Here is a 17,500-nt window from a genome sequence, read left to right as displayed (position 1 = left end):
CCGTAGTGGCATGAAATCTGAAAAGTCACCATCCAGCAAGTGGGTACAGATGGCAGAGGGACCTCCTTCCCCTTTGTAGGGTGCTCATATTCATCCTACAAATCAGACATCCCTGTTTGCTCCTATATTAAAGAAAATGGTGGCTTGGGTATATCATTTGTCCTCTGCTTGGGGGCGTGGGGCTTATTCAAGGGCTTTTTTAGTTGCAAAGAAATGGAACTTTAAGACCAGTCCTAGACCTCTCCTTTCTTGATCTTTGTCAAGATTTCAAAATTCAAAATGTTACCCTACAAAAACCCTGTTGCGTCTTATGAAGGTGCAGGAGGGCATCATTGGACTTAATAGATGCTTAGCGCATTCCAGTTTGTAAGCAATTCAGACGTTAATTTTTGTTTAGCTTACACTGTCAGTTCCAAGTGCCAGACTCCAGTAATCCATACCAGGGCTTTAGCTTCATTTGTGTCTTTTTGTAAAAGGTTGCTCTTTGTCTTCTGTACATGCATTCCTAAATTAAACTGGATTCCTTTTCCAGGTTCAGAAGAGTCTTGCAAGGACGGTTCTTCAGGGACTCCTGGATTCTTTCCCTCCCCCAGTCTATTCCTTCGCTGTGCTAATCTACCTAGATAGCTTGGGTTACTGCAGCAATGAACTAAAGCTGAACATGATGCACTTGTCTAACTTTGCCATAAAATTAGATATTAAGTGAGCACTTTCCAGTCCTATACTCCTCCTAGACCTCTTGCTTGGTTCTTTGCTTGTATTGCTACTCCTCCTAGACCTCTTGCTTGGTTCTTTGCTTGTATTGCTAGGGTCCGGGTGTGTTGGGGTGTTGTGGGTGGGTGTTGGGGGGGTGTGTGGGTGTTGGGGGGGGTTGGTCATTTCCTACCATTTTTTTTTCCTTTCAGGGCTTTAATCTCCATTTTTGGGGCAGGAAGGCTCTGAAGCATTTGGCACCCTAGCTACCTTACTCAAGCCACTGGCAGTTTGGGCTCCTGGAATATGCCCTGTAGGTTTGAAAACTGGCTGATTGGGCTATACCCTTGCTTAGGGTATAATCAAATAGCTTTAGCTACTGCAACAGTCATCTGTTGGAACATCTTTTGTTACAAATTTACTTGCACCTGTACATTCACTTTTTTGTTTTGGAAATATTTTGGCATGAAAACAGAGCTCTTTGTGAGGGGGTGTGTGTTTGATCCAAAATATCATTTGGAGAGTGACCATATTTGGTGACTCCCATTTTTGTACTGCAGGATAGAGGTTTTGCTTGGCTTTTTGAATCTGTGGAGAAAGTGTTTGTTCTTGTAATATCTTTCATTATGGAGTGGAATCTGTTTGTGGTGAAGAGTGGGTTCATAATCTGAGACCTCCACTCATGAGCTGTAGTCCGTGGTAGAATTGAATTTTTTTTTTTGACTGACCCTTTCCTTTATAGTATTCTCATGTCTAATACCAGAATTTGAGTGATGTGCTTAATTTTATACCAGCTGAGTTTAAGAAGCCTGAGCTTCCAACTTAAAGGTACATAAATCAGTTTTTAGTACTGTTTGACAACCCGGTTTAGGGTATTAAGGCAAAAGTTGATTAAATTCTTCTTCTGGAATTCACTACTAGCTGCTTTCACAGCCGCATACAAACGGAGGTCTATGGCTGTTTTCAAAACTGGTTTCCTTTTGTAATATGGAGAGAACAAGTCTTAATCTGAACATGCTAACAAGTAAAAGCCAGACTAGTGCAATGTACAGGGTGGGGGGGGGGGGTCTCCAACTGTGGCAATAATGTTTACTTCATTGGTCTTCTGGAAGAAAATGTAGGAAATCATGGCTGGTTCTAGTCTTCCATTTTGTCATTTTTGCTATTTACAGGAAGTGCCAGACATACATGTACTTGATTCTTGTGATTTGTTCATGGTTTTTGTTTTTCAGAATGTGTTCAACATGGTGGTTGAAGTTCCACGCTGGACAAATGCGAAAATGGAGGTATGCACTTGCACTTTTTATTTACTTCTATAAGTTTTTGTGAAATGGGCAGCGATATTGTGACTCGTACGTTAGAGGCTGACGCTTGCTACCACCAATCTCCCTTGTGCTTGACTGTAGTTTCAGGACTGGAATTAAAATTTGTGGTGTGGGTGGTAGAATGCAGAGCCTTAAATGTTTGCATAATATAATGACTCATTGACCTTCAAGTATGATCTAGAGAGATGGGGTGAAAAAACTTGTCACAGTGCATGTCATTTCACGATAAAGTTGCTTTGACACTGAACCCGAATCATTTCTGTCCCGTTGTTGAACATCTTAAGCTTTGTGTAGACTTTAACTCTATTCCCTATCACGTCAGCTGATGTGACTTTTATTGGTATAGATGCACTTTTTTCATAAAGATTGAAAGCATACCGTAAAGTGCAGCAGTTAATGCTGTTCTATCCTGCTATGAAAGCAAGTGCAAGTACCATAAAAGCTAACTGCTTGGGCAGTGTTTTAGAAGTGTAAGCGGTGACAAGCTCTTTAACTTGTGCATCATTCTGACAGATGCTGCTACCTTGCAATTGGTGTGTGTCCCTTTGGCCAGTTTCTGGTGTTGAAATTTATGTTTGAGGAGATTGTTGTCACGTCAATTCATACCCTATTTTCTGTAGAGATTCACAGGCAGTATAGCTCATCTACTGATCTGATGCAATGAATTGGCATTTAATCTGTATTCTGCTGCGTGGAACTGCCATTAAGCTAGGGTTCTGCAGTGCATTTTCTGAACATGCTTAGTATACCTATTTGTGCAGTTACTGTGTCTGTGGGGGGGGGGGGGGAATCCAATGCAGATCCTGGCCTGTTTGTGATTTTTAGGATTGCTGTACAGCGAGTGCCATGGTGATCCCTGCTCTCTCTGGCAGAGAAGGTACAACAAGGGGTTTGTTTTGGGCTCTCTTGCATTTGCTTTGCTCATGTAAGTTTTAATATCAGAGGCTTAATTTAAAAGTAATCTTTCTGTTCCAGTCTTGTAACCTTCTCAGCTTGCTCCATTATGATTATCCACACTTGTCTAGTGGTTCTCTGAAAATTAATTGTCTTATTTCCAAAACAAAATCTATTATGATTTGGAAGTGCTCCTACCTCAGCAAAGTTCTGAGGAACTGTTCAGTCCTTTAGTGGAGGAGCTTCTTGAGACTGTTTCATCCTTCAGTTATGATGGATTTAGTCTCCTATCTTACATTGAGAAGACATGTGTCCATATTTTTCATATGAACCTCATTGTGAGGAAGGATACTCTGTTTGATTTCAAGTCCATGCTTACATAGAGAGGGTCTCTCATTTCCAGTGCCAAGAATGTTTTAGGACCAATATCCATGGTAATTACTGAATTGTGAACTTTATACACTAATGCATTTTAACACTCCTCCTGAGTGCTCCCTAGATGAAGTTATTCGTAAACTTTGTTCCACATTTTGTAGAGGGAAGGATGAAAACTGTATCTGTCTGAACCTTCCCAATGCACTGAGCAAGTGCTACATTGCATCAGTTCAACTTCTGAAATGTGCAAGACGCTGGATGTAGATGTTTTGATTTTTAAATGGAATACACACAAGATCTAATGTTCTGTCCAACACAGCCTATGGGTTATCTGATCTGACATGGGCACCTTTTTTGTTTCTTGGATCAAGAGCTCAGACTCCTCCACCTACCCATAATTCCTTTTCATTCCTGTGATATGTCTCATCTTGTTTTGACACCTGTTTGGATGTGATCTGCAGAGTGTGTTTCAGTTTTCAGAGGAGTAAAATTCTTAGCCATCCCCTTTTTTCAAAAAGTTTAGAATGTACCCCATTCATAGCGTTACCTTCACCATACTTTCCCTAGTTGTGAGTTTTACAGTTGCAGGTTTATCTTCTTGCTTTTACCCTCTTCCCCACATATACATTTATTTATTTTTATATATATATATATATATATATATATATATATATATATATATATATATATACATATACATATTTACAGCACATGTAAGGAAGCCTGGTTAATCATGAGCAACCAGGCTTCTGGTTTCAAGAACTACAAGATCCCCCCCCCCCCCTCCAAACCCCCCAGTATGTGTACTGCTTTGGTGAGGATCACTTGGATGTGGAGTGAGTGTTGCACTTCGTTTGGGTCCAGGACTCTAATAGATAGGAGAAACAAATTGATGCTGAAAGTTTTTCCCCTGCCACCACATGAGAATAGGCTCCTTGTCATACCTCTGCTTTCCTTTCTGCCAATAATGTGAGCAATGCTAGAACCTGTAAAGAGAGAGAAGGCAGAAGACAGAAGAGAAAAAAGGGGACAGGCGCAGAGAGAAGCAAAGAAATCTGATGGCAAGGATAACTATCGGGCTCTGAAAAGAACCATTGATCCATCAGGTCCATCTGGCCTGGCTTCACAAAACTCCTAGGCTGCAAGATCTGATGGCTGTTTTGAGACCGGATCAAAATAGGTTCTCTAGAGACAATAATTTCTCAGCTCTTTTCTCCCAGTCTATAAGGCAGATTAGTGCATTGGTTTTGCAGACAACCTTTGACTTTTTTCGGGTCTTAGTTTTTAGAATCTATCCATAGCAGATGCCAACAGGATGATGTGAAGTTTGAAGATGCAAATCCAGATGGAAGATCTCTCAGCTCAGGAATTTTCTGATGAGAGCAGAGGGAAAATAATTTTGACAGACTGCCTCTGTGCAGACATGGCCTGCAGTCTTGGGGGGGGGCTTTGAATTTCCTTGTCTGAGAAACCTTAACAGTGCTCCTGAACAGTCATCTGACTGCCACACACTGGAGGCATTTGAGGGCGGCACTCACCCCTGCGCACTCAGGAGATTCAAGCCAGAAGCTACTTCAACCAAACAAACTTATAATGTGCCATCCAGTGAGAGGAAATAATTTGCAGCATGGTTTGTAAAGCTGCTAGAAGGCAGATGCTTCTGGAGGTCCCTTCTGACAAGCAAGGATCTGGAGTCTACTAGATTCTTTTTCAAAAAAAAAAAAACTGGTACCCGAGGCTTGTTTTGGACCTCTGCCACCTCAGCCAGTTTGTAAAGTAGATGAAATTCTAGATAGTCACAGTTCAGTCCATCCTGCCTGCTGTTGAAGGATGATTGGGTGTGATTGTTGGACCTTCAGGGTGTTGACTATTGCATAAAAATAGTAATGCAGTTCAGAGGGTTCCTTGGCTTTGTGCTGGTGACAAGACCATTTAGTGAAGCGCTCTGCCTTTGAGCACCCTTTGGGTTGTGGTGAGACCAAAGTGCATGGCAGTAGTAGCAGTGGACTTGGGTCTGTAAGGGTGCTGATTGTTCCCTTATTTTAATGACTGGCTCCTCACTGCATTCACAAGGGATCTACTTGTTTAGACCATGGGACGACTTGCTAAAACTTTTCACCACCTGGGGATTACTAGGCATCTGAAGAAAAGCCAGCTGACGTTGGTCCAGTCAATACGATCATACTGTGCCACCTAGACAGTTTCTCAAATTCCTAAACTTCAGACTAGGGTGTTCTCTACATCGGGAGGCTTCCGGGGTCCTTTCTGTCTCCAGTCCTCTGGCGGTGTTCATTTTTTGGTTACTGCGTCTGTGGCATTTTTGATAACACTGGTTCACATACCAGATTTTACATAAGGATATTGCAGTGGACTGTAAGGTTGTGTATATTGGTGTCTGACTAACTGGAAAATGCAGGCATATTTGTTGCTGATTGAGCTCCCCACTAGAGGGTTTCAGTTGCACATTCATCTTTCCACTTGCCAACAAAGCGGTGACCATAGATGCCTCCTTTTTGGGGTGGGTGATGTGGGTATTTGGAAGGGGAAGACTGTCCAAGCACAAAGACATGTTTAGATGTCAAACCTCCTATCAATGTCTGAGATGAGGGCAGTCTTATTGTTGTGGGCCTTTCAGGATTCCCTCCCCAAGGGTGTGATTTCCTGCCAGAGTAGACAATATGGCTGTGGTCTGGTACATCAACAAACTAGGGGGAACCCACTTCTATACACTATTGTGAAACCGTGAGGGGTTTGGCAGTGTCTTCCCAGTGCTGTCTAACAGCAGTGTACATCCAAGGGATTTCCTTTGTTGTAGGGAATCCTTTCTCCTGCTTCATGAGTGGTCCCTTAGTCTGCGACGACCACTGTATTCGGCCACTGGGGCCTGTCTTGCTGTAGTAGCTTAATGTTCCCTCTAAGCATGAAATGCAGCAGCTACTTTCCCTTTATTGCCCATGAGGGAAAGTCACAGAGGAACACTGACTCACTTGGGGCCTTCTGGTCTCCTGTTTGCATTTCTGCTTTTTCCACTTGTTTGGTGCACAGCACCAGTGATTCTCGTCTCCAGATTTTGACCTCTTCAATGTGAATCCTGTCTTCCTTTTGGTTTTATCTGAAACTCTCTCCTTAGTGGAGGGATCTTTGCCCGGCTCTCCTGTTTCACCTTTTCGGTCGGTCTCACTTGTTGCATCTGGTCCCTGAGAGTAACCACTTGGTTTCTCCAATTCCAGTGATAGCTAGGATTTCTGTTTTTTTCTTTACTCCATACCATCATCACAAAAAAAAAAAAAAAAAAAAAAAACTGCCACCAGGAAGGTCTAAAAAGTGTAAGAGATTTGCTGTCTGGGCCTCCTCCAAAAGGCAAGATAATTTCGCAGCTCAGTTTACCCTCTTCTGGATTTTCTGGTAGGGTTATTTCAAGGAAGGGGCTACTGTGTCTTATAGCCATTAAAGTACAGCTAGCATCCCTTTCTAACTTTCATGTGGGAGAAAATCAGTGCCACGTTGCTTTTATTGAAATTGTCGTAAGCTATTTTTTTGTGAGGAATCTTCCTTCTCAGGTATCCTCTGATGGCCCCAGTTCCTCCTTGGGACATTACTGTAATGTTACAGGCCATGGCTCTACCACCCCCACCTCAACCTTGAACCAGCAGCTTCAGTGGAACTAAATTTTCTCTGCTAGAAGAATTCCTTGTAACCCTTACTTAAGCTAAATTAATTTGAGTTGCAGGCATTTGGTAAACCTCCTTATCTGATTTTTCATAAGGGTAGGGTTCATCTTTCATATGTGAATGTTGAACCAAATATGAGTCTTATAGGCAAACAGTGCCCCCTCTCACTATTACTAATGAGAAGGGATTTCAGCATATATAATTTTTCTGGATTTCAAGTTAAATCTAATGTAATGGAATTATTAGCAAAGGGTTTATCATTTGTACCCACTAAACCAGCAAATATGATACAATTATTATTTTGGAGTTCACGCAGTACATCAAAATGTTAACTTGCAGGTTCTCTTCAAAGCTGAACAGAAAATCGCACCAGAGTACCATATAGCTGTTACTTTTTTAACCCACTAAGTCATCCACTTATAGCAACGTTTGAAAAAATATGCGAAATCTGCTTCACGAATTCATTAACAGAGAAATTTAACTTTACAAGGAATGTAGGTGTGACGACTGGGCAGCCTTTAATGATTTCCGACAGCTACCAATTAGAATCCTAAAACCTGATAAAGGGGGAGGATTGGTGATCATGGAGAATGATTGATTGATTTTTTTTTTTTTTTTTTTTATATCCAAAAGATGACCACGCTTTTGGATACTGATCATTATACCTTAGTCAGTTTGAATGAATTCAACTTAGCTTCTAGAAAGATCAAGTAACATCTGAATGACTTAGACATGCCCTTGTTGAGCTGTTTAACTATGTTAGCTCCTAGAACCCCAATCTGGTTCGGTGTGCCTAAAATACATAGATCTTTAACAGATCCACCAATGAGGCCACTAGTAGATGATCTATCCACCAATGAGGCCACTAGTAGATGATCTCCAAAGTATAACCTATCCTATAGCCAAGGTAGTAGTTAACATTTTGAAGATTCATCATGGGAATGAAGATCAAATTTGTAAAGACTTTTTTGGTCCTTTTTTATCTAAATTAAATGAACTTCCTTATCAGGAAGAGTTCAACTTCTTGACTATCTGTTTGGGATCTTTATATGTCCATTCCACAAGAGAAAGGAATCTAATATGTACTTTGGTTCCTTGGTGAGAAAGGGGCCCCTTTAGCAGAGACCAAATTAGTCAGCATTTTGCTGGGCATTGTGTTAACTAATTTCTGATTGATAACCAGTTTTACTTACAGAAAATTGGGGTGGCTATGGGGTCCCCATGTGGGGCCAGCTTATGGCCTACTGGGAAAAGGAGCACATTTTTACACAGACACCTTATGGATAGGGTATTATTTTACACGCTCTTTTTGGATGACATATTTGTCATCCGTAAAGGCAGCTTGGATGAAGTTGTGCAGTTTATTGAACATTTAAATCAGACTGCTGAGTTTTTTTGAAATTTACTTGTACCTTCCATAAAGAGACTAACTCATTTGGACATTGAACTCTCAAGATTGAACTCCTAAAAGAATGGCTGTCAGAATCCATAGGAAAGACACCTTCTCAAATGCATACTTACATTTCAGTAGTTCACATCCCTTCCACCATAAAAAAAAAATCCGTAATCAAAGGCCAGTTAGTTCGGGCCGCAAGAATGCTCACAGTTGATAGTGAAGTTTTGAAGGAATGTGAAAAAATAGCTGATATGTTTGTTTTCTGGTGGGTATTCGAGAGACCTTATTGAGGAAATCATGACAGTGATCACACAGAAGAGGTCTAATGGTATCTACACCCCATTATTACAGGGGAAAGCCTTTTCCCATAACATGACTAACAGTTACCAACCAAGTGACAAACCGGTCCCTGGTCTCTCTCATACTAACATTTAGCTCAGAAAGTGGACAGATTCTTTCAGTAATTAAAGAAAAATTTTAATTTGTTGAGTAACCATTAATTCTGAATTGCGTCCAATATTGGGGGTCACTTCCCTCTCTTACGTTTAAGAAGAGTAAGAACTTGAAAAACCTTTTGGAGGCAAGTAACATTAGAACTGTAAGGAACCCAGGTATGACCAAATGTAAATCCTGTAAGTATTGTAAATTCATATATATATATATATATATATATATATATATATATATATATATATATATAGGGTACACATTTTATATTGGATCAACGTTACACCATTACATCAGGTAGATTTAATTCTAATTCTACCTAGGTTATAAACCTAGCTCAATGTCAATCTATGCCCCGCTTTCTACATCGGGAAAACCAATCCTAGATTATGAAAGCAGGTATATGAGCATCTTTAATTGTATCAGAAAAGAGAAAATCGAAAATGCCCTAGCTAGTCATATTAAAGGGAACCCTACTCACAGCTTCAGGTTTAAAGTTATTGATCATATCCCAAAAGATGTAAGGGGTGTAGACCAAGACCTCTACTCATTGGAGAAAAAATAATTAATGTGGCAGATCCAGTTGGATGCTTGCCACTATCCAGGTAGCGACTGTTCCAACCAGTGCCTCTTGAGACTTAAGCGCTTGAGCAGGTAGTTTAAAATTTAATGTTTTATGTAAAATACAACAGCATTATTAAAAAAGGATGTAGGTAGGTTCTTTATTTTTATGCCTATCTTACTTTTTTTATAGCCTTTAATTTGTTGTTATAAGTTATGCATAGGGAATTAACTAATTATAAAACTCCTGAGGTTAATAATTATTGCATTTTAGTTTTGTAACTAACATTTTGGAATGTAAAGGCTGATAGGATTTCTTTTGTTTATCTTTTCAAAATACAGTAGCTTGCTTCATTTTATTTCATTCTATTTTGTTATTGTACTATGTTGTAGTAGCATTGATTAGCTTAATTTTTGCTGCAAAGTTTAAGGTAATTTATGTCTAATTGGTACATATTAAGTAAGTTAACAGGAGAAAGAAGGGGGAAGTGTATTTAAGCGAATTTGAGTTGTTTGTCTGAAGGAGTCTAGTTACTAAACTAAATGAAAAGCGCTTAACTTTTTACTTGTGATTTGCTACCAGTTTTTTTACTCAATTTTAATAGAGCTGAAGACTTTGGGGTGCTGCTTGTTCCTACTTTGGTTTGTCTTTTCTACAGTTTTTGGAGTATGTTATAACTAGGGGGGAGAATGTCTTTTATCAGGGGTTTGGGGTTTTAGCCAAGTCTGTTAGGGTGATGACATTAGGGGTGGGGAAGGCTATCCAGGCATGGATTTCACTAACTTTGTTTAGAATACTATGGGCATTCATAGAGTAAAAGGAAATGTTTGTTTGGAGAGGACGAGTTAAGTTGGGAGAGGTAGAGCTTATGCATGATGGGGTGATGGATGGGCCAGGATTTGGATGCATGTCTCCTGATAGAAGCAGGACTACATGAAGTTGGTAAAGTTTGAAATTAAATGGGTTGCAAGTAAAGTACTTAGTCTTGGTTTTAGATGCTAGAAAGTGAGGGGGGGGGGTTGATTTTAGGCAGAGGGATGCTCATGGAAAAGATAGAGGAGGGGTTTGTAATAGAGCACTGCAGAGATGAGAAGCACTTAGTATGGGGATTAGTGGGATCTCTTGTAGACAGGTGGTAATGGAGTAGTACACTAGGTAAGAATGCCAAGTAATGGAGGTAAGAGGAAAATAGAAAGGGTTGCAAAAGTTTTTTTTTCAGTTTGCCTTTAGAATTCTAGATCTCGAATGGTTTACATCAGACAACTTGGAAAATTACACCTTTGCTTGAGCATTTTGATAGTTCCCTTGGCCCTCAGATGTGCACCTTACTGGACACTTCCTGAGAACTTGTGAATTTTGCCTGCTGATAGAGGTTGCTCAAACCCACAACAACAGGATCATTTAAGTATATGCATGCTGCAAGAATATTTGTGTACCAGGTGTGTTGATGCCTGTCAGATTAAATGTCTGCAGTAATGCTGATGTTTCAAATATTTCAGTGGTCAGCAGCCATTTTTCCCTTTTCGGGAAGGGCTGTTTGTAGTTAAATGCTGCTCTTTTTTTCTCTGTCTCCACGGAGTGCGATCTGTTAACTTGCGATACAATGGTGTGTTGAGCTATGGTCCTCATTTGCTGAGACTTGACTGTCTTTGGCTTTAACTTGTAGGACCCACTTCATTAATGGAAAACTTATCTAGCTTTGTGGAAATGCAGAGCTGTTGACGTAGCAGTGTATTGCTATCAGGTTACCTCTTAAGCAGAGATGCTTACTAGCAAATGACTGTGCTGTTCCTTCCCTCCATTCTTCACAAAACTTGTTGGTTTTTCTTGTTGGCCTGCAGTAAGAATTAAATTGAATAGAACTTTTTTCTTTTCCTCTGACTGTGTTCTTGTGCATGTGATGCCAGTTATTTTCTAAGGTTGTCCTTTTTTGTCGTGGCTACATAACCTACATTATATTTAATGTACAGTTTGTACTCTCTGAATGCACCCTTCTGCCATCTGGTAGTTCTGGTTACTAATTTATCATGGATTTGCATTTGAGTGTTCTGTGCAGTTTTTCCTCCCCTGGGTGATTGCTGTTGTATTAGTGAATTGAGTTGAGTGGTATTGGTTTGAAGAAAACCAAGCATTTTTTACTGTTTAAAAGTATACAATTTTTTGACTTTAGATATGCTTTTGTATTCTCCAGATCGCTACAAAAGAACCTCTTAACCCCATCAAACAAGATGTTAAGAAAGGGAAACTTCGTTTTGTTGCGAACATATTTCCCCACAAGGGTTACATCTGGAACTATGGAGCCTTACCACAGGTAATCTGTGTTTGGAACAGCAGATTTAGGTGTATAATAAAGCCTTTGCAGTGGGTTGATGTAATTATTTTTTTTCTGTAGTGGTAAGGGTTAAGTATACAACTGTTAAATGGTAAGCCCATGAATAAACTGTATACAGTACTACCTTGGGAGAGGTGAAAACTTGAACATGTAGGGCATCTGTTCATGAGCATTTAAATAGGCTTTGATTTTTTTTTTTTTTTTTTTTTTTTTTTTTTTTTTTTTTTTTTTTAGCTGAACTAAACTTCATGAACACCTGCTAATGTTTGATTATCATATTAGCATTGACAAGTAGTCACTGTCCACCCTCTGTTATTACTGTGGCATTGCTAGGTATCCTTTGTGTTTTCATGTACATTAATTTTAAATATGGCATTTTATCTGCTCTCTAATGTTCACATTATTCATTTGAACGAATATATGCATATAATTGTATTAATTTGCATTATATTCTTTAGGAGGTAATCTACCCCAGGAAACTACCACATTGACAGTACACACCTAAGAGCTGACCCATTTTGTTCAGGGTTTGAGAACTTGTGGACAGTGATCTAACTTTTGACCAATATGTCTGTTGGTTTTAAGAAAGTGCTTTTATATTGCACAGCTTATAAACAAAGGGATTTTGTCTAGATCTGGGGGTGTCCTTGTCCCTCTTTATTTGGGCCTCATTAGGCCAGTCATTGAATACAAGGCCCCCTTTGGTATGTATCTGTCCAGACACTTGCAGCTGGAATGCCAACAGAGTCCTTACTAAAAGGACAGGCTGGTCCTAAATGCTTTGCCATAGATGAGTCCCCTCAGCTTATCGATGGTATGATCTCAGTTATTTTTATTAAGGGTAATATGTAGCTCCTGACCATGGCATGCACAAGTACAATCTATAACAAATGAGAGAGGTTATTTTGAGCACAAAAGGAAATTGGTTAGGCTTAAAATGGCCCTCAAAGGCAGCTAACCTAGTACTTTCACCTATTTACAGTTGGATGTTTAGTAAATTGGTAGTGTTTTATTTATTTGGCTACTGTTAAGATGCTTGCTGTACTAAATAGCCAGATTAACACCTGAGCCTTCTATATACTTAAGAACAAACAACTGAACATCCTTGTTTATCTTTGGAGGAGGGTAACCAAGACTGAGGGTTAAGGGCCCTTCTAAGAAGTTCTTTGTAGGACAATGGAGACTTGTGGGAAGGAACAGCTTAATATGACATGTCTACCTGTTTTGTTTAGTCTGTTATCTTCTGTGTGTGCTGTTTGCTCTTTAAGACCACTGCCTCTCCGGGGTAAGGGCTTTCCTTGGGAGTTGAATGTACATTTTGAGTATTTTAATTTTGAGCAAGTCTAAACAAATGTTGAATCGGGCTTCAGACTTGTTTGGAGTCCTCTTCCATTCGGTCTGTTTAAATTGTTAGGGTAAGTGATGAATTGCAAGTTTTCCTGCTGCTACTGCAGTGTATTTTTTGGCTCATTGTGCTATAGGAGTGTGTAGGAACTGGCTGTTCCTCTTCCACTTATTAGCTTATCCTGTTGAGAAATGAGCAACATGGACCTTTTGAGTTACTTTTGTAACTGTGACCTTTCCCAAATTATACCTTTGTTGCAAGTATAAGCCATGTTTTCGAAGGCTGATGAGGGATATTGAATTTGTCCAGTGGAAGCATCTTTTGGAATGGGTGTTACACCTGCATTAAGGGATTGTTTCCTTTTTGTAGCTAATAGGCCAGATTTGATACTGTGACTGCATCACTTGAAAATGGTGTGATCTATGCTGTAACCAGTATGATTTTGATAGAAGTACTGATGGAGTTTTTTTTTTTTTTTTGTTTTTTTATATATAAAGGTTGATGAGCCATAGTGTGTGAAATGCTCTGCAAGAATACTAGTGGAACTAATGCTTTGGACAGAAAATTCAATTTTAGTAAGGCTGTCAGGCATTAATTGCCACATTATGTATTTGGTAATAGCTGTGTTGAACCTTCATTGAGATTTAATAGTTTTTGGAGTCTAATTGCAAAATGCATTAAAAATGCTTTACAGACCAATATTTGCTGTGGTGGACCACTGAACAGCATCTGCGGAAGAACAGCATCTGCGTAAGAAAAGGAAATGCAAGTTAGTCGTCCATGGATACAAGGCCTGGTATTTATTTGGAAGGATGAGGGGCATTAATATACTACCTTACAATTCCTTAGCACAACTTTAAAGCTGTCTGTGTCTTAGGCTTGGCTTCTTTCCAATAATGATGGAAGCCTAGCCAGAGGAAGGAGGCCATCTTGTGTGAATTTACAGGAACAAGTTGGGTTCATTTTGTTAAATGTGGATCTGAGTGAAATAAGTTTAGTTCCTGAAAGAGAAGGGCTGACTTGTCTTGTAGATTGGTGAAGTATTCTCCAAAGCTATAAGAATTCTCCTAAGCTATAAGAAGAGTACCACAAACTTGCAGAGGATATTTGGCACTTGTGCTACCTTGTAAACAAATGAGTTGCATTTTATAGTTTGCAGCAGTCACATTAAACAGTTATGACATCCACGGTGGTGCAGTGGTAGTGTTGCCTCACAGCAAGAGGTTCTCCCGTTCGATTCTCTGCTGGAGTGCCTTCTGTGTGGAGTCTGCATGTCCTGCCCGCGGTTGGATGGACATTCGAAAGACCTGTGTAAATGGGCGTGCCTTTGAAGGTTGAACGTCTACTGCCGATCATTAGCGGACCGGAGTTCCACTGTGGTGACCCCTAACCGGGAAAAGCCGAAAGACAACAGCAGCGGTCATTAAAAAGCCGAAAGACAACAGCAGCAGCAGTCATTAAACAGTTATAAGTTCTAACTTGGTTTATAAACTCCTTTGTGGCATAGAGGAATTAAGCCCTGACTGACCCTAGTTTGAGTAGCAGCTTGGGCTGGAAAAGCTGAGGAGTGTGGAAGAGTGTGGCTTACTGCAACCACCTCCCCACTGTAGGGGGAGGCATGGTAGTTCCAGGTTGGCTGACTTTTCTCCGAAAGTGGAGGCTTTTGCAGAAATAGTAGCTGTATACCAGGAGGGTGTGTTCTTGTACTCTCATATCAGTGCCTGCTTGTGTGTGAGAGGGTATGGCAGAAGAGCTTCCTTTGACTCTGCAGCCATCAGTGGGTTATGAAAAACTACAGAAGAAACTCTTGTAGCTTTAACCAAACATATAATGTGTGGCTGCCATTATGAGATGAAAAGTGCTGAGTAGTTCCTTTCTTGGAAAACAACTGGCTTCCATCTGAAATCTGGACCACGGCAATCTGGAGTGAACTCTGCCTGTCTTGCCATTAGGATCAGATCTCTGCTTAGCTATTTATGCTGTGAATGACCCTTCAGTCTCTTTGAACACTTTCACTTGGTAAGAACTAAGGGTAAATACAGACCTGTACTGCGACATTACCTTACCTGCTTATTCTTCATTTATGGAATAGGTTCCCCTTCAAGCAGAGTACTCCTGGCAAAGTTTTTCACCTTGTATATGTAAACATCTACTTGATGTGGTAACACAAATCTCTCACCAGTACTTTGTGATACTGTTCAACTTAGTGGTTTCCTTGGCCCTAAGCTTAGAAATAACATAGGAACCTAATAATTAGGTGATGTCTGATTATAGATTAAAATTTAAACTTGTTAAAATTTGCTCTAGACATACCATTAACAAATTAAGTATGTAGTGAAGTGAAAAATTAAAATGCTTTCTTCTAGTCCTGCCTGGACACTGGAAAGACTCATTGTCTAGTACAGTGCCCCCTTCGGCATGTACCTTGCCAAGCACATGCAGCAGCTGGAGAGACCATACATTTTCCTGACCAGGAAAATCCAGGATCTCTTAACACCTATCTAATCTGTAATGTATGTACAAGTGTCAGGATAATATGAAAGTTTGAAATGACTGGAAAATACTTTGTATTTCTTGACTGCAAGGTACCACATTGAAACTTATGATCTTGGTTTAGAAAAGTGTATGTAAATGGTAGTTCAGATGTTAGCCAGTCTGACTGGTTTTGACTGCTTTTGTGCTATTTTTGGATTTGAAGGCAGTGCCTCAAGTACAAGTTTGTTTTTGCTATGTATGAAGCTGAAAAGCAATTTAAGTTCCTGTATCTACTATGCTGAATAGTTAATTTAAATTGTTGCTTGCAATTCTGAATGTAGGAAGGGTAACTTCACACTTAAACTGTCAGAATCCCAATATGTTAGTAGAATGGAAAAATTAAAATCAAATCAGTTTCTATTGCAGAATTATAGTACAAGTTATGGATGTTGTAAATTGAGCATTGTTAATAATGACACTGCCACTGCAGTTTTATTGTCTAAAAGAATTCGCTTAAGGCAGATGACTGGTCTATTATGGGTATTAAAAAAAAATCTGAAGGTAAGGCCAAAGTGTTCACACTTACCATTTCTCATTCTGGCGTACAACTTGGCTAGTAAGTGAAATGGCTTGAGCCCTTTATCTTTGACACAATGAAGTAGTCCTTTGTGTACAAGCTGACTTGGAGAGTAACCAGTTTCCGATCTTGAATGGTTTATTTACTTTAGATGGCTGCTGATGCTGCTTTTTGTGCTAACCTTTCATGTATAACTGTTCAATATTTTTTTCTTGGAAACTGAAGTCTGAATTTTTTGAGGTCCTTGACATTCATGGAAAAATTCCAGTAAGTGTGTGCATGTGGAAACGTTTTGCTAAGATTTACTCTTTTTTTGCTAGGGGGAGGAACAATGACATTTGCTAACGCGATAGGGCACAAAAGGTTAAAAGACTAATTCCTTTGTCTTGCTCATCTTTGCTATCCTGGTTTTGCTAAACATTGTCAATAGTTTAAATGACCCCAGGCTGTCAAGACAATTTAGTAAAACTACTGTTTCTGCTAGTTTTGAGATTATGTAGGTGACCACTTGAAGCCCCTCCTTCTACCTCTAGGTGACATTGCCCTGTGAGGACTGTTTTATCAGACTGCAGGTTTTCAGCCCTGTCCTGCCATTTTACCTTGTTCATCAAACAATATCGTGTGTGTTGTACAACAAATCACTTGTGCCATTGGTAATTTTCCTGAACTTTTATGATTTGTACCATATTTAACAATATGGCTTTAAGTATGGGGGAGAGCACCTGTGCCTTTTCCATTCTTTTTGGAACACCAGCAGGCAAAGGCTAAGACAGATAAAGGTTTGTGGCTACTCTGGAAACTGAGGGAGTCTGCTTTCCTCCTGTGGCTGTTTCCTCAGTCGAGCCTTGTCTTTGCAGTGCACTGAGTGTTTCTTTAAGTTGGCTATTTCTAAGCAGTTGGCTATTAAAGCCAAATATGCTGTAATTTTGTTTTAACTGGAGCTATGCCTTTCCATACATTGTCTGTGTCCACACTACTAGAATAAAGGATAACTGCTGCTTGTTTTCTTATGTGGCTGGACCTACTTATTGATGTATCTGTGCACTCTGCCTTGAAGGGACATTTGTTTTTCCTCTCCGGTTAGGAAGTCTTCTGTCCCAGTCATTAATAGCTTGTGAAGGTGGAGTTTCATGAGATGGGCAGTTTCTCTCCATCTTCACTCCTATCAAAGGAATGGGAGATGGTTTGTATGTTGTCCCTCTCCAACAGGTTCTCTCTCTTTCTGGTGCTAGAATGCATTTTGGTGTGCTTGTATTTTTCTGGTGGTGGAGTTTCTAGCATTTATTGGGGTAGAGCAGGTACCTCCAACATCGGCCATCCTCCTAGTTATGGTTACTGTTGATTCTGCATGGTGTTTGGAGTGTCTGTTATTACCCACTATAACATGAGCTTATTTTTCAGCTCCAGC

General features: G+C 39.9%; 1 protein-coding gene across 1 annotated transcript in view; it reads left to right on the top strand.

Moving 5' to 3' along the window:
* Window positions 1-17,500, top strand: part of PPA1 (inorganic pyrophosphatase 1) — a 316,559-nt gene that overhangs the window by 16,118 nt on the left and 282,941 nt on the right. The window contains exons 3-4 of the mRNA XM_044056626.1: window positions 1,926-1,979; window positions 11,555-11,674. Coding sequence (XP_043912561.1) covers window positions 1,926-1,979; window positions 11,555-11,674 — 174 coding nt within the window. The remainder of the gene's footprint in view (window positions 1-1,925; window positions 1,980-11,554; window positions 11,675-17,500) is intronic.

The sequence above is a fragment of the Protopterus annectens genome, chromosome 14.part0 (genome assembly GCF_019279795.1).
Source record: "Protopterus annectens isolate FY-2018-M chromosome 14.part0, PAN1.0, whole genome shotgun sequence".
Lineage (NCBI taxonomy): Eukaryota > Metazoa > Chordata > Ceratodontiformes > Protopteridae > Protopterus > Protopterus annectens.
Note: the sequence above shows the minus strand (reverse complement) of the source record. Positions and strands in the feature narration are given on the sequence as shown.